Source organism: Vigna umbellata, chromosome 8, assembly GCF_029865625.1.
Source record: "Vigna umbellata cultivar VRB3 chromosome 8, Vumbellata_1.0, whole genome shotgun sequence".
Lineage (NCBI taxonomy): Eukaryota > Viridiplantae > Streptophyta > Magnoliopsida > Fabales > Fabaceae > Vigna > Vigna umbellata.
Window position 1 is genome coordinate 37461694 of NC_142172.1, and position 27803 is coordinate 37489496.

At 33.5% G+C, this 27803-nt stretch overlaps 1 protein-coding gene across 2 annotated transcripts; it reads right to left on the reverse strand.

The window, feature by feature from the left end:
* Positions 1–27717, reverse strand: SRS2 (P-loop containing nucleoside triphosphate hydrolases superfamily protein). Of its 2 annotated transcripts, XM_088097369.1 has the most exons (29): positions 27481–27697; positions 26649–27309; positions 26478–26519; positions 26156–26319; positions 25384–25582; positions 23432–23488; positions 23221–23326; positions 22990–23123; positions 22784–22858; positions 21636–21761; positions 21413–21544; positions 21238–21321; positions 18786–18899; positions 18547–18647; positions 17929–17995; positions 16729–16779; positions 16247–16324; positions 15705–15911; positions 15588–15626; positions 14786–14857; positions 14309–14395; positions 14184–14240; positions 12757–12968; positions 12554–12647; positions 4613–4663; positions 3664–3726; positions 3512–3571; positions 1331–1393; positions 1–299 (listed from the first exon to the last, which is right to left on the reverse strand). In XM_088097369.1, exons 1-29 carry the CDS (start codon positions 27582–27584, stop codon positions 210–212), a joined length of 3390 nt encoding a protein of 1129 aa, XP_087953495.1. In that variant the 5' UTR covers positions 27585–27697; the 3' UTR covers positions 1–209. The 2 variants fall into 2 exon arrangements, 1 of the variants encoding a protein (XP_087953495.1); XR_015781718.1 differs by lacking the exons at positions 1–299; positions 1331–1393; positions 3512–3571; positions 3664–3726; positions 12757–12968 and having other exon boundaries at positions 4622–4663; positions 27481–27717.
* Positions 27718–27803: the final 86 nt, after the last annotated feature.

Sequence of the window (27803 nt, forward strand, 5' to 3'; positions counted from 1 at the left end):
TTTAAGAAAATAAATATACAAATGTGATAACATTAAATAACTGTTCCATAACAATGGAAAAAATTTAGTAGATGGTTGGAATCAAAAAGGTCCATCAGTTTAGTTAACAAAATTTGTAAGCAAGCTTGCAAACCAGCTTAGTCTGCAATATAATCTTACATTGAAATTCAGTGTATGGAGACTGAAAGAAGGTTCTTACTTCTGGATTCTTACAGTGATTTGTACTGCTCAATAAGATGAGACGCATGAAGGCGAGATGTAGGGGTCACAGTGCAACCCAGTTTTTTCAAATATGAGATCTGCGAAAACAATTGCAACGTATGTCACATTCAAACTACAAATTTACATTCCTACAAATAAATAAAGCACAATAATCTCCATTTGTTCACCGAATCATTATCAAAAAATAAATGCAAGTTATCTAACACTACTACCGAAAAAATCCATGAATCTCAATGGCAAAGTGGGTCATATGAGAAGTATTCTTGGGCATGCGAAGAAAACAATCTGATGCTTAAGAAAGCATTGAAGTTTCAACAAGAAAATCAATGAACCAAAGTTGGAAAAGTTTCGTTTTACAGATCATTAGCAATGCTAACTAAGAAATGAAAACATTGGAGATGGAGACTTCTTGTGAAATGTGACACCACCACCATTAGGTATTAAGTCAGTAAACGAAAGGTATGAATGTACAAACAACACAATGAAAATGGTAAGAATTCAGATACATAGTAAAGTTATCCAATCCAAATCATAAGTCACGAAAAATCAACAAAATAAAATTTCAACGTAGTGATAGCTAACCATGTCTTCATAAATGTAATAGTAGGTTGCATCGCCCAAATCAGTAAAAAGTGAATATACAAAATCGCTACTGGAAAAAAAATCCAAATTCCTAGATCAACAAGAACTAGTGTTAAAATACAATAGATAAGTGGGAATAATCCTCACTTTACAAAAAGTTTTATAGGACTAAGTTAAGCTTAAATCACTTTGTAAGTTTGTATCGTCTTAGATCCACTAAAAAGGTCGGTCATCGTATTATCTATGTTCCAGTCCTAATAGTGATGGATGTGAAGGGGTGTATTGAGAAAACTCAAGTCCAACATACAAGACATGAATATATAAATAGAGATAATCATCACTTTAGAAATCGATTTATTAAGGTTAAATTAGATATAAACTATTAATATTTTATCCAAGTTTTCTGAATTTTTGTGAAATTCATCATGAAGAATAGCTTCATATTTAATTAACCACATACAAGACACGAATACCAAAAAAGATAAAAATGAAAGGTCTAACATGTTTTGTAACCAAGTATTGTTACCTGCTTGACAGTTGGTGTTGCAGAACCCATTGCATTCTCAATCTTTAATTTAAGAAAATGTTCCTGAAAAGTGAAAAAATACTCCAAAATCTTATATTCAATATGAAAACAACGAAAATCATGGTTACTATATACGTACCTCTCCACGAAAATACTTGTTATGCATATCACTCAATAGCAGGGGGAAAATTACATAAATGCTTTGCATAAGGTTGGTTTAGTGTATCGACTTATTTAGACCAACAATTATAGGATCGTGTTGATCCACTCGCACCTATTTATAAATGAATCAATCTAGTACCTACAGGTATACAATCACTAATTCTGTGTTGCCCGTTGCCGCATCCTAACAAGTCTTCTAACAGATTCCTAAAACAATTAGAAACCTAATTTTCAGCTTCTTATAAACAAACATATTTTCTCAGGAAATAAATAAAAAATAATAAGGTCCTTAAATTACAAAATATTACAATATAGGCAAAAACAAAAATGACAAATCCCAAGACGGAAGTAACACATGTTATGTTACATGACCAAGCAAGAAGTATTACATTAGCACAGCCCAAACTTATTAGAAGCTCCTGACAAGTATTACCTCGAGTTTGAACCAAAAGACCCAAACACTATGGAAAACATATTTTTGATGTGAAGTAGGTTTAAACAAAAATAAAGAGACAAAAGAGAGCATACTAGACCGTGAAAATCAAGGCCAATTAATCATGAAAGATAAGCATATTTAATACGCACTAAATATGGAAATAATCACTATAAATTAGGGATGCGGTAACTAGAATTTGGGGATTTGATTCTTTCACTTGTATAATTGTATCTATGACCGATTATTTTGTACCCTAATATGTGATCATAAATAAGATCCAAGTGTAGACATATAATCAAATTGTATGATAGTGTATTAACAGTAGACCGATTGTGAGAGGAATTATCAACAGAATTGGTCTGCATGTGAGTGAACAGAATACAAGCAGGAGGTGCAACTTAATCAGGTGAGGGCCGAACAGGATTGTCAACTGATTGAGTTCAGCCGAGTGAGATTGAGAGCAACGGTTTCACACAGTTGTTTGAACTGTTCAAGTTGAGTTTCCTATTATGCGAACAGCCCAGGTTTGCTGTTAAGGGGAGAAACGATAGAGGAAGACATTCATACTCATGTCCAGAAACTTGATTGATGCGTAAAAAGAACTCCGCAATCAAAGCTCAGTTTACGATTGACAATACCTAGCTTTGGTCAGAGAACTGAAGTTTGGGGTTGTTAGGTTTTTTGCCAAGAAACCTTGTTGGCTCTAGTTTGGTCCAGTAAAACAACAGAAACTCAGCTTAAAACTGGAAAACAGCTTTATTACTTCAAAAGCAAACATGATGTTCGAATGGAGCAAATGGACAATGCTTCCCTTCTCACAGGATGTCACAGACGTCAATGCTTCTCAATTACAAAACAACATCTCCTTTACAAGACACCCCTCCCTCCCTCCTAGGAATACTATAAAAACCTAACAACCCCAAACTTCCTAATAACCTATGTTCTGTTTTTCAACTCCCTTTCTCTTAACATAGACCCTCATAGTCCTGTCAAAATCACAGAGGTACTTGAGGTTTGCAGACTGGAAGCATGCCATATGGAAGTAGACGTGGTCTCAGAACAGCTGCAAGAACTGAAAACTACGACTGAAAGACGATGCCAAGTCAGGAAAATTTTGCACGAAAAATAAAGAAAATGGTTTTGAATGAGCAAATTGATCCAAAAATGAGGAAAACTATTGGAACAGAACAGTTCCATGTTTAGGGGTCATGGTGCATGGTACCTATATGATATCATGTTAATTTTATCAGGGGAGATTAAAGGAAGAAAGAACGCAATACTACATAAAGAGTGGTACAAAGGTTCTGCATATGATCTATATACATATACAGTCTCTAGATATAGACTTTGAAGACACTCTAGGCTAAAATTAACTATGCAAAACTTGCTAAGAACAAATAAAACCCATTAGTATTGCATGAATATATTATTTCCTATCTGCATTAACTAAAATATGTCCAACAGAAGAAAAAAATTAAAAACTCTCAAAAATATAATATGAGATGATGTAAGATACAAGTTATTCACATTAATCTATACTAATTTTCTAAAGTCAAATAGTAACTAGTGAAAATCCAGAAAACCTGTTTTTCTCTCATAAGATGAGCACGTTTATCAGCAGGAATCTGCTCCCATCTCAAAACCTATCAGGAAATAAATATCAGATTTCTTCTAAAGATGCAGTATCCTAGAAATGGAATCATGTTTGGTTTAAATAATATATAAAGGCGCTTACATATTGAGCATACCGAAATGCTTCGTCACAGCTTAAGCAAGGTTTTAATGTATTCAATAAGTCCTGAAAATGAAATTAGAAATTAGGATTCAAAGCAATTATCAAGATATTTTTGTAAAACGTAAAACAAGACATTTACACCAGTAACAGCCGTCATGTGAGTTTGGACAACTTTCATTAAGAAAAGTAATGAGAACAATATTTTACAGATTACTGTAAAAAAGTTTGTCCAGTAAGACGGAGAACGAAAAGAGAAATTGTTTTTGTTTCTGATAGATACTTGAAAAAGAATATGTATATCAACACATGAGTCCCAAAACATTTAAGCACAGTAATCTTATGCTTAAGCAGTGTCATCAATTGTAGACTGAAGAAAGTGGTGGATACCCAATAATCCGCTATATCTACATCATATAGCAGATATCACAGCAGCCAAATAGTGGAATTTGCATAATGGTTGAAAGATATATCTATTATATATGTATACAAATTAAGCCGTATGCAAATAAAAACAAAATGAACCAAAATTGCCATCATATTAACTCAAAAGTCCTACTGTCTGGAGACTTGTCAAAGATGACAAGCCAAGAAACCTCAGTGTCCACATAAGCAGACACAGTTGCAATTGCAGATCCAAGGGATTCCACAACGTAACAGCGTTATGGCGACTATTCAACAACACTGTTCTTAAGTAGCTCCCGATATTTCATGCCAATGCATTTAAATTTAAATAGTGGAAATATTCAACACAAGCTTAATAAAATATGTACATGCACTTCAATGTAATTGGCAAAAAAAGAATCCAAAGGTTTGTTAGAGACACGTCTCTTTGTAACAGGGTTCATTCCACATAACTGGAAATCTGTCAAAACAAAGTACACAAACAAGAAAGAGGGAACAACAGGCATCATAAAACAGACAGCTCCGAAAAATATGGATATTGCTGGACCTTGTTTTTGTTTCTCTTCTGTCTCAGGCGTTCATCAATTACAAAACAAACCTGTTGATAGGAAAAAGTGATTTAGTTAACAAATAAGAAAATATTAATTATATTCACGTTGTACATCCTACAATACTTATCTAAAACAATATCTTAATATTATAGCACACAATATCTAGAAATGCTTAGGCTACCTGTGGCTGTTAATTATATATAAAATGGAGATAAAATATAATGAAATATATGTATTTTATAATAACAGCATAAGGAACACTTAACGGCATCTAAAGCACTATTTCCTTGAAATCGATATTGAGGGACTTGATCAATCACTTAGTTTGTAATTCCCAAGTCCCAACATTAAAAGACCATACAAGTCTCAGTAGTTATTGAGTTCCAGCACGTTCGTATATGTTTCATTTTTATGAATTTTCACAGGGATTTTGTACAATCCCGCAAATTCAGAAATTTAAACAATAAAAGTTGGGGATATTTTATTGATTAAGAAAGACCTTAAAACATCTCCAATGTGGAAGTTTTAAAAAGGGCATTAAATTTAAGGGACAGATTTTATAAGGAACTCCTACTGGGGAAAGCTGACATGGTGCGATGGAGCCTTAAAATTAAGAACTAGGCTTGTATCATAACCTGAATCTCAAAAATAAAATACAATATTTGAATAATTAAATTAATTCTTTAAGTTGTAAAAAGATGGAGACAAATAAAAAACTATAAAATGTTGGTTCTAACAAGATCTCTCCATTGAAGAAAAATTAGCAAATATTAATAAATTGCTTAAAAGTGATGTGACATGGTAAGACTAATTTAAAATAGAGTAAGACTCCTTATGTGTATATTATAAGACACTTGAATTTTAGATGTTCTTAGTTAACTAATATAACTAAGACCCTCATAATCATGAATGTAACATTATTGACATTTATAAAACTACTCCCTCCATTTCAAAATATTAGTCTTTAATGTTTTTTTCACAAGGACAAACGATAACTATAAGTAATTTAATGAGTGCAACCACCCCAAACAGACTCTAACACTTAGCTTATATCAGGGTGAGTAGTGTAACCATGGATGATTTGAGGTGATTTGTGGGTGAGATGCAAGTTTGGTTGCATGGAAAGACATTGATTTGTAGGGACAAGTTGTTGCAGAGACACTTATCAATGTAACGTACTCGAACTATGTAAGAAAATAAAAAATCATTTCAATGATAACTGTTGTAATTAGAGAAGATATCTTTAGAATCTTTCTAATTAGAGAAAATAGATGTATAATCTTCTATTTTATTTTGTTTCCCTAGTTCCCTTTTTAGGAGAATTAGATTGTTACAAATAGAGGATATAATAATTTATTTTTTATGATTTAGAATAATAAAATCAGTCATATTTTCTACTTGGTGTAAGAGCTCCCGATCTTGGAGCTCCATTCCGCTGCACAGTCGCACCATCACCGTTGTTCGACCACCACCGATGCTGCCGTTGCCGGTTGGGCTCGTTGAAAGGGCAAAAAGGTGTGCCCAACACCGGCGACCACAACGCCGAAAGTCGTTCCGGGAGAGAAGCCACCACGCACCGCCACCGTCTCCGGTGCGTGTAGCCTACGCACCCACCTTCGACGAGACCCATTCGCCGCCGACACCACAAACAGAGTTGTCGGAGCCTCCTGAGTCTGTTCCTAGGGTTGGTGACGACCCATTTGGCCTATATTTGAGTAGATCTGAGTTTTAAGTTCTGCTCCTTTTTTCGGTGTGACCCACATGCCATCGTCGTTTCGGAAAAGGTCACCAAAGCCTCCTGGTTGCGTTCTACGGAATGTCTGAAGTAAAAAATATTCTATTGGGTCCTAATGACCTGCCAAATATAGGGGGTACCTGTCGGTTGAATGGTCATAATTTCTTACAATGGAGCCAATTTATTTGAAGGATTCTCAAGGGTTGTTCAAGACTTGTTCACATAGATGGAGGAGGACCAGGACCAAACAACACTCATTTTTCTATTTGGGACAATGAAGATTCATTAATTATGACTTGGATGTGGCAATCCATGATTCCTGAGATAAGTAGAAATTATATGTTTCATTCTTCTACAGAAGAAATATGAGATGATTTACAGAGTAGTTTTTCATTAAAACCACCACTAGATCTTGATATGCAAGCTTATAAGGAGGAACTCGAGCGCTTGAAAGCAATGGTTGAATCAATGAGTAAGCCCTTTGGATCATGTACTCTGTCCATAAAATGTAAGATTTGTCTCAATATTGTTGGTCATGTGTCTCAACGTATTTGGATCCTTGATTCGTGTGCAACTGATCATATGACACCTTTTAGTATGTCCTTCGACTCATATGGTAAAAGAAATAAAGAACAACTTATTACAGTTGCGAATGGTCAAGCTATACCTATATGCGGCTCTGGGAATATAATTTTGGACTCATCTATTGTATTGAAGGATGTTTTACATGTTCCTCAGTTAGCTAATAGCCTTATCTCTGTGCAAAAACTCACAAAAGATTTAAATTGTTCAGTAACATTTTTTCCAACTTACTGTGTTTTTCAGGACCTTGCCACAGGGAAGACGATTTTAACTGCTAAGGAGCATAATGGGTTGTACTTTTTAGAGTTTGATGACCAAAGCAACACAAAAATCATGAGTCAACAAGCTACATCTGAGACGTGGGCAGATTCCCAAATATAGTTACATCATCAAAGGCTTGGGCATCCTTCATTTAGTTTTATGAAGTCCTTGTTTCCCCATTTGTTTACCAAAGAGCCGTTGAGTCTTTTAATTGTGATATTTGTCAATTGTCAAAACACCATCATGCATCTTATCCTGTTAGTGATAAAAAGAGTATTTCTCCATTTGATTTATTGACGATTGTACTCGTGTCACGTGGACATACCTTATGAAAAATAAATCCGAAGTTTTTCAAATTTTTGTTAATTTTTTCCGTCTTGTCCAAAATCAATTTGGAAAAAATATCAAAAGAATCAGGTATGATAATGGTACTGAATATGTGAATCATGAATTTCTTAATTTTTTGCCTCATAATGGTATTGTTCATGAACTAACCTATGTTGGGGTTGCACAAAGAAAGAATCGTCATCTTCTTGAAGTAACTAGAGATCTTTCTTTTCAAATGTTTGTTCCAAAAAATTACTGGGGAGAAATTGTGTTAACTGCCACCTATCTCATCAACAGGTTACCCACTCGTATCTTAAATGACATTAGTCTTATAGAGTGTCTATTGTCTTTTGTTCGTTCTTCTCCCCTACTAACGAGTCTACCTAGTCGAGTCTTTGCATGTGTTGGTTTTGTTCACTCTCATTATCCTAACCGTGGTAAATTAGATCCTAGAGCTCTTAAATGTGTCTTTATTGGGTATCCTTCTAATAAAAAAATGGTACAAATGTTATCATCCTCAGAGTCGTCGCGTCTTTATCACCATGGATGTCACCTTTCATGAAACACAATCCTTTTATGTCAGTCCACCACTTTAGAGGGAGAAAGCACTTGAAGTGAATGAACTCTCCTTCTTGTCATTATCATGTTTGTTTTTGCAGGATGCCCAAGACTTGAGCAATGAAGCTACCATAGTCCACAGTGAGGAAGAAGAGGAAGAAGACAAATTTTTTGGCAAAAAATATGAAAGAAGAAAACAACCCACTTCGACTCTCGAGCAAGAAAAATTGCCTAATCCAGTGAGGATCCCTAAAGATATCAATGAGGAGGAGGTAAGTATTACTAAGGATTTACCTATTGCATTGAGAAAGGAAAGAAGATCATGTGCTAAATATCCTATTTCTCAGTATGTTTGCACTAACAATCTCTCTGATAAGCACAAAAGTTTTATTGCTGTCATTGATGCCACAGAAATTCCTACCTCAATCTAGGAAGCCATGAAACTTGAACATTGGAATCAAGCAATGAAAGAAGAGATGAATGCATTAGAAAGAAATTCAACTTGGGAGATTGTTGATAAGCCAAGAGACAAGAAGACAATAGGGTGTAGATGGATATTCACAATGAAACATAAGGCAGATGGGACAATAGAAAGATATAAAAAGCTAGATTGGTGGCAAAAAGGATATACCCAAACGTATGGGATTGACTATGAGGAGACATTTGCCCCAGTGGCAAAGATGAATACAATTTGAGTTATTCTCGCTTTGGCTGCTCATTTTGGATGGGACTTACACCAGTTGGATGTGAAGAATGCCTTTCTTCATGGAAATCTAAAAGAGGAAGTGTGCATGGAGATTCCCCCAGGCTTTGAAGTGAAAAATGAAAGAAACAAGGTATGCCTTCTGAAGAAAGCATTGTATGGGCTTAAGCAATCCCCTAGAGCATGGTTTGGAAGATTTACAAAAGCAATGGTTTCCTTAGGATACAGACAAAGCCAAGGAGATCATACTCTATTCATAAAGCACTCTTCTACAGATAAACTCACTCTATTGCTTGTCTATGTGGATGATATGATTATTGTACGAGATGATGAAATAGAAAAATTGGCATTAAAAGATAAATTGACAGCTCAATTTGAAATGAAAGACTTAGGAAAACTAAATATTTTCTTGGAATAGAGGTTGCCTACTCCAAGAACGGAATTTTCATCTCCCAAAGGAAATATATACTTGATCTCCTCAAAGAAACAGGAAAACTGGGATGTAGAACCTCAACAGTTCCTATAGAACAAAATCACAGAATTGGAAGTGAAGAAAGTGTTCCTGTAGAGAAGGCCCAATATCAGAGATTGGTAGGAAAATTGATTTATCTATCACACACAAGCCCATGATCCAAGAGAGAGACACATGCAAGCAGTTGACAAAATTCCCCAATACTTAAAGTCAAGTCTAGGAAAGGGGCTATTATTCAAAAGGGAAGACACGTTTACTATGAAGATATATACTAATGCTAACTATGCAGGTTCTATTACTGATAGAAAATCTACTTCTGGGTATTGTATGTTTCTTGGAGATAATCTGGTAACATGGAGAAGCAAAAAGCAAGATAGAGTATCCCATTCTAGTGCAGAAGCTGAATTTCGAGCTCTTGCCCAAGGAATGTGTGAAGGACTCTGGATGAAAATCATTTTGATGATCTTAAAGTCAAAGTGGAGAACCCGGTGCAACTACATTGTGGCAATAAGTCTGTCATGAACATAGCCCATAATCCAGTACAACATGACAGAACCAAACACATTGATATTGACAGACATTTCATCAAAGATAATCTTGACAGAGACTTTGTGATTACAACTTATGTTCCTACAGAACTTCAAATCGCATATATTTTTACTGGGGCTGGGCATGATTAACCTAACTGTACTAAACTATAAATTATCTATACTATATTATACTATAAAAACTGAACTATTTTCATTAAAAACTGAATTATACTATTTTGTAGTTCAATTTAAAAAAAATTGAACTTTCCTATTAGTAGTTCAGTTAACTCAATTAACTGTTTTAAAACAGTAAAAAAATACAACTTCATTAAAACAAACTCCAGTTCCACCCAAACATAATGAAGACATACTAATTATTTTTTTATCAAATAACTTATTTATCAAATAACTTATTGAAAAGTGATTTTAAATAAACAAATATCCTAAATTAAATTTCTAAACGAACAATTTTAAGTGTTAGTTTTAAAAAAAAACACTCTAAGAATTTAGATAAACTTTTCAAACTTTCGAAATAGTTTTAAGACAAAAAAAACATGTTTAATACTATTTACAAACTGGTATGAATTATTTTTTTCTCATGAAACATGCAACTTAGTTATTTATATTTGTATATCCTACTGTTCGTAATTATATATCATATTCGTTTATTATTATTTTTATTTTTACTAAAAATTATTATACTATTAAAATTTATAAATGGATAGATTTTGACTAGGGTTTTTCTTATCAATTTTTTTTTAATGTAATCTATGCAATTAAATTTTATTTAAGTTAAGAATTTAAATAAACTTTTCAAACTTATTCTAAAATAGTTTTAAGATAAATAGAAAAGAAAAAACACATTTAATACTATTTACAAATTGTTATGAATTATTTTTTTCTCATAACTTAGTTATTTGTATTAATTTATATTTGTATATCCTACTTTTTCATAATTATATATCATACTAGTTTATTATTATTTTTATTTTTACTAAAAATATTATACTGTTGAAATTTATAGATGAATAGATTTTGACCAAGGTTTTTCTTATCAATTTTTTTTAATGTAATCAATGCAATTAAATTTTATTTAAGTTAAGAATTTAAATAAACTTTTAAAACTTATTCTGAAATCGTTTTAAGATAAAAAAAAGAAAAACATGCAGTTTCTGTATGCAGTTTTATTAATACGTATCATTTAGGCTTTAGCTTTAATTTTAAACTCTTTTTACATTGAAAAACAGTTTACTAAACTATATTTTAGTTAACTGAACTAAAAAATAGTTCAACTCAGTTTTTTTAAACTATTTTCTAGTTCAATCCAATTTATTTGAACCATTTTATAGTTAACTATACTTGGTTTGTAGTACAGTGCAAACAATGCAGTTTGCCCACCCTTAATTTTTACAAAAGGGCTTCCTCCGGGTAGATTTAAAAATCTTGTAGGCAAGTTGGGAATGATTAGTTTGTTACAAATAAAGGAGGAGGTAAGTCGATATTTTTTGTTTGTTGGGCATGTTGTTTCACCCGCTATCGGGCCGTTATCGGACCACCTATTAATGTCTAGTCTCACGCTCAAGATGTATATACCTCGACGTCAGGGAGTGTGTTGGAAGTCCCACATCAACTAGAGATAAGGTCAATTTATAATATATAAGTTGGTGCAAACTTCACCTTACAAGCCGATTTTATGAGGTTGATTTAGGCTAAAAGTCCACTTCTTAACATAGTATCAGAGTCAGGTTAGAGCCTATCCTAGCAATATTTGTTGTTTGTTGGGCATGTTGTTTCACTCGCTATCGGGCCGTTATCGAACCACCCATTAATGTTTAGTCTCACGCTCGAGATGTATATACCTCGGTGTGAGGGGGTGTGTTGGAAGTCCCACATCGACTAGAGATAAGGTCAATTTATAATATATAAGTTGGTACAAACCTCACCTTACAAGCCGGTTTTGTGGGATTGAGTTAGGCTTAAAGTCCACTTCTTAACAATAACAATAACACACAATACACTCATTAGCTCTATTGTAGCAATCAAATTGTCCAGAAAAAGGAAACAAAAATATGTTGAACATTGTTAAAAATATTTTCCCCTAGTCAAGTATGGGAATATTCCCAGAACCTTGTAGTATGGGAATAATAGGCTATTTCCAACACTTTCTCTCAAGTTGGTAAACAAAAATCAATCATTTCCAAGCTGCCTAGAAGATCCTGGAATTTACCTTGAGGTAGACCCTTAGTAAAAATCTTTGTCATCTAAACCCTTGTAGTACACATAGGTTGTAACCACAAGACCTTTATCAAGATTATCTTTGATGAAGTGCCTATCAAATTCAATGTGTTTTGGATTGTGGGCAATGGTCATGGATGATTTGCTATCAAAATTGCATGGGAATGTCAACCTTCACTTTAAGATATGTTGTTTTAATGATATTCATTCCTTTCACTCTCACATAAAAAAAGGTCTTCTTAGTTGATAAGTGTTGCACAAATGTGTATAATTTTAGGAGAAGATAACGATCTTTCACAGTATTGATTGATCAAAATTACATGTTAGATAAGCAGAGATGACTAGGAGAGTTCCTAACTACCATGATTACATAAAAAATTCAAGGATGAGATAGGAAGAAAGTAAAAAACAAAATCAAATTAGACCTAAATATCTTAAATACTAATTATGCTAGATTAATAAAAATCCAATTTCAATTACCAGATCTTGATCTTTAATTTTAAAATAAAATTACATGCAGTTATCAACAATCACCTTGTCAAGCAATCTCTTTGGATCTTGAAATGCTTTTTTTTTGGCCCATTGATGGAATAAATGGGAAACAATAGATCTGTCCTCAACACTAAATCTGCATAAAAAAAAAACTAAGACGTAACGATTAACATTAATGTTCTAAAACTAAATACAGCTTAGATCAATGACAAATAACCGTAATATGATTATTGAAATAGAGAAACCTTCTTAAGAAATCATTTCCACTGTTTGCCTCATCAAATTGTGCTAGCTCATTAGAAATGTCACTGGAATGATTATCAAGTATTTCAGGAGGCATAGGGACCACATCTGCTTCAGTTGGTCTCTCTTTTATCAACAAGTCAGTGGTACAAGGGGTAGGTTCCTTTTGAAAAGCTTCGTGCTTTATCTGTAGTTTTTGTAAATTTGTTTCACCCTACACAAGAATATACAACTCACTAGATTTAAGTCCTATTGCTTTTGACTGTATTTTCATTTTATTACTAGCATATGAATCCCACAATATTCGGAATTTGTTTCCTAGAATAGGCAGTGTGTGTGTGTGTGTGTCAGATGCATGTAATGAGACTCAATAAGAGATAAATTAGTTTCTTCTAAACTTTAGATAATCCATTATTTTGCTAAACCACTTGACTTGGCTATTTGAGATGTTATTATATGTTAAATATGGGTTGGGAAATCCTATATCACCTACCTCAAAAATCTTGGAGTGTGGCTTATATATCTTTTGGACAAATTCTCTTAATGTCAATTTTAAGATCAGGTTCGAAATGGTATCAAAGTCAATTATAGTTCATCTTAATAAAATGTCTATTTGGTAGGCTCGCCTACCATCTTTGGAGGGGTGGGGTGGGAAGTCCTACATCACCTACCTCAATTCTTGAAGTACAGCTTATATATATGAAAGGAAACTTCGCTTAATGTCAATCGATTTCAAGATGAAATCTGACAATTTGCAATCCTCATCCTATCTATAATTTATTAAGCTGTCACAATTTAACTCCCTTTCATTATACCCACTTCTGTGCATTGTCATCTACTTTTGTTCCTTCTTATCTTGGAAAATGTAACTGCAAAGGCAAGGCACATCCCAAAACCTAGCTCAAGGAGAGAAGATTTCAAAGTTTCACTTGTTAGGCCACATCATTTTGAGTGGTGGCCAGTATTGTGGTTCAAATTTAGTATAAATTATAATGCAAGTATAACGACAGAGTGTTTAATTTTTGCAATACATATAACTCACTAGGTTTGATATGATATGGTTGAATACCTTTGTTAGAGAACTCACCCATTTATTAATCATATTTAAATATTTAAATGATAGGAACTTCTTTCATGAATCCTAGCTACCTCCATTAAGTGATTGAAATGTGTTTGTTATCCTTGAGAAGTTCATACAGAGAAATCTCCACCAAATTTTCATTAATTTATTTTTTTATTAGTTGGAGCATGTATTCCTTATTCAGTGTGATCCGTAAGCTTTTCAAGCAAAAGGTCATTTGAGTTGGTCTTAACCATTCTGTCATGGTTTTAGAGCAGACCATGACAACAAAAAGGGTATGTACTTCAAAACAGCTATTGCACTATAGTTTAATAGCGAAAATAATTTATAATTAGGAAAGAAGAATACCTGGACTTCTATAAGACTACGGGGGATTTCTTTCAGAAATCTTGACGGTTGAAGTATCTAGAAATGCACAGAATTAGAAAAATCTGACAATTAAGAAGTTGAATTTAAAATTACACAAAACAAACCTGCCAGTTTGAGTCCATCAATACGTAAAGCATAAAAAGCTTCTGCCGAGCACGAGTCATTGCAACATACAACAAGCGTCTTTCTTCCTAGGAATGTCACAATAAATTAGAATCATAATTTAAAACTGTGAAAAAATGTGTAGGCAGTAACCAATAATTATGGCATTATTTTTCTTGATATCATAAAGAAACAAAATATTGGTATTTAGAGGAAAAATGAAATCCTAATAAAAGGACAGGAATATCCTCAAATAAAGGAAATAAATCTCCCTAAATAAAGACTCTAAAAAAGGAGCAAATCTACCAAATAAACTCCTAATCCGAATCCCTTAATTTTAGGAGTTTCTTACAATGAAATCTATATTTATTGTACAGTAAATGTGCAATATTTACACCCATATTTCAACAAAAATAATCCAGTTGAAGACAAATGAACATACAAATTATCCATCCAACTAAAAAACAATAACAACGTACCTCAACCAAGGCTGCAGTGTCCTTTACAGTACCCTTGAAATTGTGTAACAGCGGGATCTCAGAGTCATTTGCCTATTTGATACAACAAATTACCCAGTAAAGGAAACACAGCCCTAAAAACAAAGGTAATTCAAAACTTTTTGTGGTAAATTGTTGAACAAACCAAGGACCTATGATCTCCCCACATAAGGTAGTCAAAAAACAAAAGTGAACATTAACCAAAATAGTCTAATCTTACTGGGTGAGGTAGGCTGCATAAACCATACAACACCAATTGGGTTAGTTAAAAACTAATTCACAAGAAACCAAATAAATTAGTGACTTCCAATGAGCAATTGCAAGGACATGTTGCAGATGACCAGGTTCAAAAGTCAATCAATAAATTGTTAAAGGATCACAAAAAAAAACTTGAACTTTTTAAATAACAATAAAAGAATGTGCCAAACACAGCAAGAAGTTACTATCCATGAAAAAGGTAATCACATAAGATTGAGGTGACAACAAAGATGTGTTCCTCTAGTACTAAACTGCAACAAATTGATAATTGTTTTAACTCAATCTCCAATTAATATCTGAAAGGGAAAAAAGTCTTTTTGGTGCACCTTTTCACCAAGTATGCTGACTCACTGACTTCCAATGAGCAGCATGGTCATGTTGCAATTTATTGAGGTGTAAATATAGCCATATAGTCATCCAGGTTAAGATGAAAAATGGGGTATAAAAATCTGATAATATATTTCATAGAAACATAAGAAAGCACATATCCTTCTGTTAAAAGTTTTGACAAAGAGCAATCACATACCTTAACTATGAAGACAACATCCCACTCTAAACCTTTTGCCTGCAAGTAAAAAAAAACTAAAACCTTCGTTATCATTGAGCTAAACTCAATTAGACGCTAATCAAGTGAGACAGGTACCTGATGAATGGTAGTCAGTGTCACAGAGTTTTCATTGTTCCTCCTTCGAGCACGACAATTTTCTCTCTCACGTTCAAATAAATAATCAATGAATGCTTTTAAAACAAAAGTGCAGCCCTTATCTTCTGATATTTCCCTTTCCCCTTCTACCTCAACTAATTTAGTGGATAGAAACTCAGAGACATCGTCCAATAGGTATTGAAGAACCTGAAGAAACCATGGATGAACAAGGTCTGGGTCAAAATGATTCAAACTTCAGACTTCTACCCGAATAACTAATCCCATGTGTAAGAGGAAGAAAAGGATCTAAGAGTGAGCCCATTGTTTTCGAAAATATGAGTAATATGTAGAACACGAGTGTAATGCAAGAGTCCAACTAGAATTACAGGTAAAAGAGCAAAAGCATACACGATGATTACTATTAATAAAAAACAAGTTGAAGTTTTCAATATATGTACATTACAAACACAACAGGCATTTTTTTTCCTAACACAACAATCTCTAATGGTAACCTAAGTTTCCCTCTTGCATCGAAAACTTACAGATCTCATGTCATAGTCTTCATTGAGGAATGTGCCTCCATCAACATCAGTGATTGCCCGTTGCTCAAGAAGGTATTTCTGAAATTCAAAATACATGGAATAATAATTAAATAGATATTGAAGAATATGACATTGTATTTGTAAGGAATATTTTGATAAAAAAAAAAAAAAAAACTATCTACTTATTCTCAAATCCATCCAAATTTATGTCAAAATTAAATGAATATATCTTCATATTTATCTAACAAAAGAAGCAAGAAATCTAAAATAAAATGCTAGGTAGTACACTAATACAATGGTATGACTGATACATACACACAATAATGTTTATCAACATATGATTAAAAATAAACAAAAACTGTTCAAACAACAGCTACCAGTCAGTTAAACAAATTGATTGTAACACTTTAAGGAAATGCAATAACCCATGCACTACTAATAGGATACTATAGAAAATATTCCAAATAAGATGCAAGACAAACCTCGGGTATCATGTTTGCCACAGAAGTTATGATAGCTGAGATTGATTTTTCCTGTCACAAATAAATATAAATATTGCCTGGACTAAATTAGTATTAAGGAAGAGGAGAGAATTAAGCATGCTGATAAGGCATCCTCTCTTAGTTCAAAAGAAAACCAACAACATCATACTGTACAAAAAATGTTGACATATGTTGTACAAAAAATGTAACTTGGCACCAATATCATATTAGGCACTGATGCAAACAATTGTAATGTCGATGTCATAAACCATTAAGTGATGTTTTATGAATCTGATCGCAAGGATGAGGGGTTAAATGTCGCTTCTGAAGAGGAACAACAAAAAGAAAACGAAGACATTTTCCTTTAATTTTGCTAGAGATCTCATAAGTGGGTGCAGATCTCGACTAACATATGCCAAGCCTTATAATGCTCTCTACGATGGTATCAAAGCTTACCCTAGATCTAATTAAGTTAAATATGTGCCAAGCCTTGTAATGCTAGGGGTTTTGTAAATCTCATCGTACAAATTGATTTTGTGAGATTAAGTAACGCTTAAAATCCTTTCTCAAGGAATTTACAAATTTTGGCTTATTTTTGCTATCATTTTCTTCAGAAAATGCTTTATAATATTCTATCATACATATTTTCAGATTCATCTTCTGTTTTCTTTGGAAATTAAAACAGAAAATGTACAAAGTAAATGCCACCTAAATTTCTGAAACAGATCATTATCTAGAATAATTCAAACTGAATTTGATACAGCGTATATATATTAAGTTGGAGTACATAATTCTTCACGAGGGATAGATATTATATTAATCCTAACCACAACAAAGCCTAGCTAACTGCAACTGACCGCCCAACTCTCAGTAACTGATAACTAACTAGTTAGAACTGGACACAATACCCTGCACTTGATTGCAGTACATTCAGCATCATAACCAAATATTTCTAAAAAGTTGAAGAAATCTTTTTAGCACAAATGGTCAGTGCATGACCAGATGTTCAATGCTTGCGTTTGTGCTTGTCCTCTGTATTAAAAAATCCCCTTATTCATTTTTTTCCATACATATCTAAGATAGAACGGTCAAACATCACCAAGATATACTTTCTTTCCATTGACCAACAAAGATTGCATCAATAATTGTTATTGCAAACATAAATTAGATTAGTGATTGAAGTTTGCAGAAAAAGCTTACCCTCTGGGTAAGTTTTGATATCATCTCTAGAGTCGTTAAAACCTTCCTTCCATGAGTAAGCTCACTTCTGTTATCAATAACAGCTATGAATGTCATTATATCAAAGACATCATACACCAAAGTAATACAGAAAAAGTGCATCTATGAAATGATAGAAAGCACAAAGGATACTAGCTTAGGTAATTATCATCACATGTAAGATGCCATGGAAGTAAGAAATTCACATTGAAGTTTAAGGGACAACCACAAAAGCAAGAAACACACCCTAATAAATTTAAAAAAAAAAACAACACCCACATTCAAAAGAAATATTGCTTACTAAAGATTTTTTTGTAATAATCAATATTCCAGGGGGAAGCCTTGATGTATAGGGCTGATCATCCTAGTTTCAACATCAAGCCATTGTTATTCAATTAAAAGATGGATAGGTAGATTACTTTCTATGGCATTCACAATAAAACGGGATGAAGAAAAATACTTTACTTATTAAAAGAATGCAACCTCTAAGAAAATAAGATGGGCCATGCACGCTCTTACAAAGCAACAAAACAAAGTAATTGTTTCTTGAAACAATTAATATAGCATCATAACATTTTAGGAAAGAATCCTTTGCAAAACCTTTTAAAGGTACCAGAAATCTTTGCACTAAATATGTCAGAGGCAGCCGACAAGAAACTACATTTTCTAATTGTTGATATTTTGTTGATATGGTCAATTATCTGCAAGGGAAAAACATCAAAAAGAAACATTTACACTGAAATAATATATGAAAACTAAAGAAGGTATTTGAAGCCGCAATGGCAATATGATTCATCTGTTATGAAGGTTAAAACAGAAAACCTTTATAAAAGCTGTACCCTCTTTTTTTTATCTTTCTCCAACGGCAATAAAGCCTTGAATACTCGACTATATGATCCATCATCACAACCAGGCAGGGTCGTTCGAAGCATGGCAATGATAGTTCTGACTACCTATTATAAGAAGGCACAAGCAAACAAATTATGCATTGATAGATACCAGAAATAAGGAAACACAATAAAGTTGAATATTCAATTTATTAGTAAAGAAAACAGATTGTATATCCCAGGGAAAAGACTACAGATCTGTAAAGCAAGAAACAAAGTATCTCTAGATAGTTAGAGAATGTCTAGTCTCTCCCAATTCCCAGCCAATTCCAGCCCTCCCTCTCCTCCACTATCTTTCCACCCCTTATACCCATACAACAGATTTACTCCTTTCATACTGTGTCAGCTCAGCAGTTTGTTACATGGAAGGATTCTTCTCATTCTCTCTCTTGCCATTTTGATCCCCTACTTTGTCATTCCTTCTTTGTCTAACATACACCTTAGATATTTTGGGTTTGGGCCTAACTATTTCCGGGTTCCTATCATGCATACATGCAAAGACAAAGATACCATCATTTGCAAGTCCAATAGTTATAAACTTATAATAATAAACCTGTCAACGGCTTGTGAACTTCAATGATAAAATAGTCTAGAAGATATCTTAAACAAATCTTGATGAGCCCTAGGGATAACTTACACATGTAAGAAGCTGGATGCAAGACATATATGCAATAGCTTAGCTTGACAGAGGGGAGTCTTAGGGTGCATAAAAGCCAGTTCATATTAATTTTCTAGGACTTGCCACAGATATTCTTCACATCCTAGAAATATCTTAAGGAAAACCTGGCGTAGGATTCTACACAAGATTATTGTACACCATAGAATTTGCAGTTTTGTTGGTGCAGACTAGGCAAGGTTTTTGCTGATAGGATACACGTGACTGATTATTTTCTTTTTGAAGGTAACGTGGTATCTTGGAAAAAATACAGCTCTAATTGAAAACAGTTACACATAATTTGAGAAAGTAAAGAATGAAAGAAAATATATTGAGCTTGAAAAAGTTTCCCTTAGGTGGTCATATTTTTATACAACAGATCTGTGATACAATAATGAGAAAGGAAAGAGTAAAACACTAGTAATCTAGGAACAAATAGGAACTACCAAAAAATCAGCTTTGAAATAAAGTTTACTTAGCCTACTCTTAACCTATTCTAAGATTATCCATCAAGTTGGAGCATACAAATTGTATGTACCAAGCTTAGAGCAAATATATTCAATTTGAGGTCTTGTCAATGATTTTGTCAATACATCTCCAAGTCGATCATTGGACTCACAAAATCAGTCCTAATTTCTTTGGATAACAACATTGTTCAAATGAAATGATAGTACATTTGTGTGTGTCTTTGGTCATCTCATGGAACACAGGATTAGAAGGAATGTGAAGAACCACTTTATTATATAACAATACATCTTCATTTATTCAATCTCACAAAAATCTCATTCCTGGAGAAACTATTTTCCTCGTACAAGCTCAATAATGAGAGATGTCATTCAACCACTTCAGTCGTAGCTACATTTTGTTTCTTGCACTTCAAAAAGATAATATTTTCTCTAATTAAAACATAATAACTTGTAGCAAAGTGTTTCATAGAAGAACTTACCTAATCAACATCACAATATCTAGAAATTTGGAATTTCATTTATTTTCACAATGTAGACCTTGTTTTGGAGCCATTTGTCTTAGAATACAAATGACATAATTCCAATGATCAATACAACGAGTATGTATGAATTGACTCACAACACCAATGACACTATTCCATATCTTTTTTAATTAGAGAAAGTTTCACCCTGCTTTGCCATTAAATTTTGATTTGGGTCCATACGGCTATCCATTGGTTTATATTCAATCATACATGTCTCTTTAAGGATATCTAAAGCATATTTCCTATGAGAAAATACAACACCTTCCTTTGATTGGGCTACTTCATTGCCCAAAAAGTATTTAAGACTAATAAGATCCTTGGTCTGAAAATTATTGCACAAGTGTTCCTTTAGCTGAGAGATTCTAGAAACATTATTCTTTGTAATGACTTTATCATTAAGATACATTATTAAGTATACACATTTCCAAGGGAGGTAAGACGATAGAAAACTGAATGATTTGCTTCAAAACCAAACACATGGTGATTACTTGAGACTAGAGGGAGAGCGAAGCAATTTACAAAACAAACCAAACTCCCCCAAGCAACATACCCAGTAGGTCACTCCACATAGACCATAAAATAGCAATTTACAAAACTAACCAAACTCCCCCTGAAAGTTAAGCAATCCAAAGACTTACAATGACATTAAAATAGTTAAATCGAAAGGCTATAGTTATTAGCAGTGGCCTAGAAATGTATAGTTTTAACAATGGTTGTTCAATGTAAATGCAGTTTCATCTTATTGTAAAATAAATTACCTTTTTTCTGTAAAATGCCACACCGTGAATGTTAAATGGTATTTTCCTATCACGGAAAGCCATTTGGAAGGCTTTCCCTGATACCTGAAAGAGGAAGAAAGGCAGTAGAAAAAAACATTCAGTCAGAAATAGGGAAATTGCTTTTGTACATAATTGTGATAGCAATAAACATCACCTGTCTACGGTAGAGAATTGCAACGTTGCCAAAACAACAGTTACCAGTTGAATGATCTGATGACATTTCTAAGATTTTGTCAACAACAAATGCGCATTGTGCATCCTCATTGTGACACTCCTTCATAACTATCTACACATTATTGACAAAAATAAATTTTAACTATATATATACAAAAATTACAATTAAACATATTTTTCAAACCAGCACAGCAAGAAGTAACCTTAGAACCAGAAGAGTTATCGGTAAGAACATTCTTCAGCTGACTTCGCTTGGAATTGTTTTGAATAAGACAAGATGCAGCCTCAACAATGCAACGTGTGGATCGATAGTTTTTGTTAAGCCTAATCTGAAAAAAAAAATTAAGCAAGTATCCAACTAAGAAATTTAATAAGGAAACAATGTAACCATTATTCTACCAAATCATAAATGAATATGGGTAAAACCAATCACTCCCTAGGGCCTTGAATATAAACAGAAAAGAAATGAACCCACACTACTTAAGGAGTTAGTTGGCATTATTTAATTGTACCAACCTAAAGAATGCATGAATGGGGAAGATGAAAAAGACCAAGCAAGAGTTGTGTTGATTTGATAAGTACTCAATCAAGCCCAATTGGAGCTATAGAACTTCGACCAAGATGAGAAGATGAGGCAAAGAAAGGATGTGTTGATTTGTGCATTGACCAGCAAGCAACAAAAGCATGGAAAGCGAGAGCATGGCACAAATCACACCACATTGCATATTCAGCCAATTCTTAGAACAGTCTAGATTCAAGTTGGAATTTGAATTTTGAATTTCCCTATTGTCTTTCATTTAAATTTTAAAGCAACGATGGCTATAAATAGTCATTCGTTCTGCTTATAAGTCACTTTTGAATATCTATTATTGATTATATATAAAGTTCAGAATTTAGAGCATTGCCTCTTAACAACGGTTCTCCTTCTAAGTCTTATCTTGAGATTTGTTAGATATATTTTATAATGAGCCTAGGCTTATCTCTATGCAATGCAATGTACATTATATAATATATTGTAGATTCCACATCGATTAGTGATAACGCAAATTTACAATATATAAGTGGGTAAAAACCTCACCTAACAACTCGATTTTATAAGATTGAGTTAGGCTTAAAATTTACTTCTTGAAATGTTACCAAAACCATTTAAAAAAACTCATCCTAGCGAGATTACTAATAAAACAAATTTACAGTATATAAGTGACTGCAAATCTTACCTTACAAGTTGGTTTTATAAGGTTGAGTTTTACTTAAAATCCATTTTTTATGATAATATATTATTTTAATGTGCATGAAACACACAAAAGTCAAGTATCTAGCACAAACAAAATCAGTCAAGAGAAAGAGAAACCTCTTTGTATTTTGGAAAATCATTTCGAAATGATGTAAATCCAGAAATGTCAGCTCCGTTGAAACTGTAAATAGACTGCAAGAAAAATTAAGGCAATAGACCAATGGTTAATAGGATGAGCATTTAAAAGACCAGACAGAAACAAAAAAAATACAAATATCCAACCAGACTTATCAAAATTTAGGTATCAAGAAGAAAACTCGCACCTGATCGTCATCACCAACAATTGTTATTTTATGATGGGATCCGAGTATCTTTAGAAACTTGTATTGCATGGCACTAGTATCTTGGAATTCATCTATAACAATAGCTTTCCATGAATCCTGAGATTCTTTCAAAACTTATTCATAGTTTAAACAAATACAAGTTAGTCTAACTAATTGTAACAAATGAATAGATTTTAACTAGTTGTATATTTATGAAAATGAAATTATTACCTTCAGGAAAATCACTGAGTAGCATCACAGAACAGCTGATCAAGTCATGATAATCCAGAGCATTACAAGATTTTAATATGTTGTTGTAATTCTCAAGAATTTCTGCCTGATTATAGTCCAGAAAAAATAAAGTAGGCGTATGAAAAGCAAATAATGTTGTTGGTGTTTGTGAGTGCATGCATGTGGGAAAAACTTTTATTTATCGGCTTACTCCAATTTCATTGCCCATTGCACGATATTCTGCAGAAGTTCTTCCCGAAGCTTTGGCCTGAAAATAGTGTAACGTTATTGCATGTGACAGGATAAAACTTTACCAATTAATCATAAGAATTAAAAGATCTTTATTAAGTAATTATAGGTGACAAAGCTTAATTTAAAAGAAATACATGATTTTGCCACAAAATTTCTGACTAATAATTTAGAAGCAAACAGCTTGTAGCTCAACTTTCCAGTCCCTAACAACATAAACAACCAACTGCCTCGTGAAGATGAATGAACTCAAGCTTTGGATTACAAAGAAATTTGAACATAGGTAGATGTCTGCCAAGAGTCGTCGTAGATACAAGGGAAGTCACATGACCCACATTAAGAAAATAGTGGAAATATAAAACCGGTGAAATTATAGTGTACAGTAATTTTCTGCATGATAATTGATTTGTCCAATAAGATGCCTTTTTTATTAAACTACATAATACAATCAAATATTTAATTTCAAATGTTTCTAAGATTATGCATTACTAGTCAAAGAAACATGATGAAATGAAGTAGCTTGTGCTTGTCAGAAATAAAACTATCCATGATTATTAATCTTAGAGATCTCGCATTGATTAAAGATATAATCAAATTATAGTAAATAAGTAGGGATAAATCTATCCTTACAAGCTAGTTTTAAGAGGTTGAGTTAGACTAAACTTCATTTTCTAATATGATATCACAGTCTATCCTAGCAAGGTTTGTTGGGCCCCTCAAATTACTATTGGACTACCCACAAATATCTAATATTACACTTGAGACGTCTAGCCTCCAAAATTAAGGGGTGTATTGGAGATTTTACTTCGACTAAAAATATGTCATATTATAATATATAAGTGGGTAAAAGTCTCACTTTACAAACCTATGTTTAGGGTTGAGTTAAATTTAAATTTCGCTTTCTATGATGGTATACGAGTCTATCATAGTAAAGTTTGTTGGATCAATTATGTTACCCATTATCGAGTCACTCACAAATATTTAGTCACATGCACAAGATGTCAAGTTTTCGACATGAAAGTGTGTTGGAAATATTATATTGACTAGAGATATGGTCATAGTATAGTATAAAAATGGGTGTAAATATTTGCAAGCATTGTGAGGTTGACTTCAAGACCACTTTCTAAGAATTAGAACTTGGGCTTAAAGTCTAACTCAACCCCATATAATCAACTTGTACATTGAGGATGTAATTAAGTCATATCATATCTTTAGTCTCTGTTAGACTAAACACACCCCTTTCAAGCCAGATAAATGGAATAGCTTAAGTGGAATGACACTTTACTTCCCGTACATACACTTTATAATAAAAACATCAAGGATAATGGAGTGAGAGATCTTTCCTTGACATTATTCCAACAAAGATGTGTTGTTATTCAATATTCTAACACAAAGTTTCTCTTCAGATTAAAATTTGCAATATACTTAGTTTTGATTTGTTAATTAGGAATATCCTTCTCAAAAAAACATGCGCGCAGACATTGTTGAGCAGGGAATGCAAGAGGTCTTGCCATATGAGCAGCAAGACAGGTCAAACCGCTTTACTACCTACTTGAAATCAAAGAGTATGCCAAAATTGTATCTAAGCCATAGTGCCACATCACACAATGATATATTTATACTAGCATTGTTTTAATTACAAATTACAATAGTGATTTTCACTAAAGCTCTATTATACCTTACACATACACTAGATACTTCTAATAAAAAAAAGGCAACTTCTACAACAAATAGAACTTCTTGTAGACATACAACTTAAATTTAAATATATATATATATATATATACACACACACACACACACAATGAGTGAGATTATAATTTTACAACAGAATTGAAAGAGGATAACGTAGCTTTTGCGAAAGCATTTCAAAAGAAGGTTTGGAAAGACTGACTCTTTAAATAAACTGAGTACCTGAGCTACAAACTTTTGCCATTTCTTTGCCTTATCCTTGAACTGTTTAGGATTCTCTACACTATTGGATAAATCACCCATTAATAATGCACCATCTTTATTTCTACACTTTTCATTTTCTAACAATCTGACGGCCTCAATAATTGCATTTCGCTGCTGGCCCTGTCCATAAATATAGAATTCAGATGTACGACCCAACCTGCAGCATAATTTGAATATTATTCCGGAATCATTCTAGCAATAAGAGAAAAAAAAAAGCTTCCAGATGCAGATGTAGCACATAGTTCACACAGATCCAGTCATATAATAAATGCATAAACATGATTAAGTAACTGGCAATATGGCTTTAAAACAAGATGTGATACACCATTTTTAATGATCTTAAATATTGTTCTTGTAGGTCTTTCTCTCCTTTCACCATAAAAGTTTCTTCCATGGCTTTAAGTGGCAACCCATAGTAATGAGCACCAACTACTCAATTCAAACTTTTAGGGGGAGAGTTAATGCAATTATGTTTATATTTGGTTGGAAAAAGTCATTTGTGTCTTTAAGCATGTTTCTGATCTCTCGATTTTGACTACAAAATCAGGTAGTGAATTGATGAATTGTGAACTACCATAAATGCCACAACTAGCATTTAAATAACAAGGAAATTAGCAGCAACTTCAGTATCTATAACAGAAAACAGAGAAGGACACAAGTTATATGTTATAAGCAGAGCATATCAAGGACAATTTAAAGTGAAATCTGGATCAAATTCAGAACAACATACTTTTCTCCATGTGAACGACAAAGTTGCAAGGAAAATGAATGAAAAGTACTGATAGTAAGTTCTTTAGCTGTTGTCTTCCCAGCTATAGCTCCTATACGTTCTCTCATTTCAGAAGCAGCTGCTGTTGTGAATGTCATAGCCAGAATGTTTGATGGACTAATGCCCTGCTCATATTTAGCAGAGAATAGAAATTACAAACAATGGAGCAGCAAAATTTACAGAGGTAAAAAACCTTAATACATAAAGTTAGAAAAGATGGACAGGTATCAAAGATACGTAAGTGAAAAGCGTGTAGCTCTTAGGAACGATTATTTTCCATCACCTCATTGAGCAGCATCAATACACGCCCTACCATTGTGGATGTCTGTTATAAAAAAATAAATGATAAAAAAAAAAGACAATTCAGCTTTAATATGAAAATCAAAAAACTCAAAGGGAAAAGAAAATTGTCCACATTCAATAGGACCAAAAAGGGCGTAAAGTAGAAGAAGACCTTTCCACTTCCTGGACCAGCTACAATCATTAAAGGGGTTGAAATATCAGTGCAAGCTGCTTCTCTTTGCCTGTCATTTAGGGACTGCAAGTATTTCAAATATTCCTCAGGCATGCTGCTGTTGCTATTTAATAAACATTGCAAGCTTGTATCCACTTCCTCTTGTTTGGTATGTAGATCAACCCCAGAGTTAAGCAGGTGACCATTTCCTAACCCCACAGAAACAGTACTGCATCCTGAACTCAGACTAACCTCACCAGCAATATTGGTCTGGTTCAAAACTTTCTCGTCACATCTACGATCTAAATGCTGCTCTACTGCTTTCTCTGCAGATTTCTGCTCGACCAAAATGTCAATCTGCTCCAAAACAGAGTCATCAAAGTCGTCATCAAGAAGGCCACTCGCGGCAAAATAATCCAGCTCTTTTGGTTTAGAGCCTTCAGGTTCTCTCCTTGGAGTTTCAAACAAAGATTGACACAGATTCTCATTCGCGGAAACAAGTGCAGAAACAGACACATTCCTTGAATTGAAGCTGCCGTAATTTGACTCAGACGATGGACCATGGTAATTCCCAGCCGCATTGAACATGTTCAGCGGTACCTCCGCAAGGGGAACTCTCTTCGCAACAGAACCGGAACCAACATCACCAGCATTCTTGATTCTACAAACAGTAAAAGATTACGGAGCTTCAAACAACGAAATTAATTCTCGCACGGGCGTTTCAAAATGCATTGACGGTTTTTCTATTTCTTGCATTCGATCTTCAAAAATTAAGAAGAAATATGGCATTCCAGAAAATGGAAAATTGAAAGGAGTAGAGAAAGAGGGTTACCGGTGACATTGAAGGGGAGAAGAATCCGAAGGTCTTTTTCGAGAAAGAATGGGCTTCGAAGCACTGAAATAAGCGCTGATTCGACCACTTCTTTGGTCCGTCATTTCGGTGGGAAGTCCAAAACGTCAAACCCTGCCGCGGTTACTGACAGGGTATGCTGAGAGGCGCATGAAGGAGGCCACTAATGACTATGGTTTCTTTCTCCCTCTTTTTGAAAGTGTTTTCTTTCCTTTGTTTCCCTCCATTAGAAAAACATTTTTTTTATTTATTTGATTTTAGAAAAAAAAAACTAAAATTGTCTTAAAAGGGCAAATGGGTTGGTA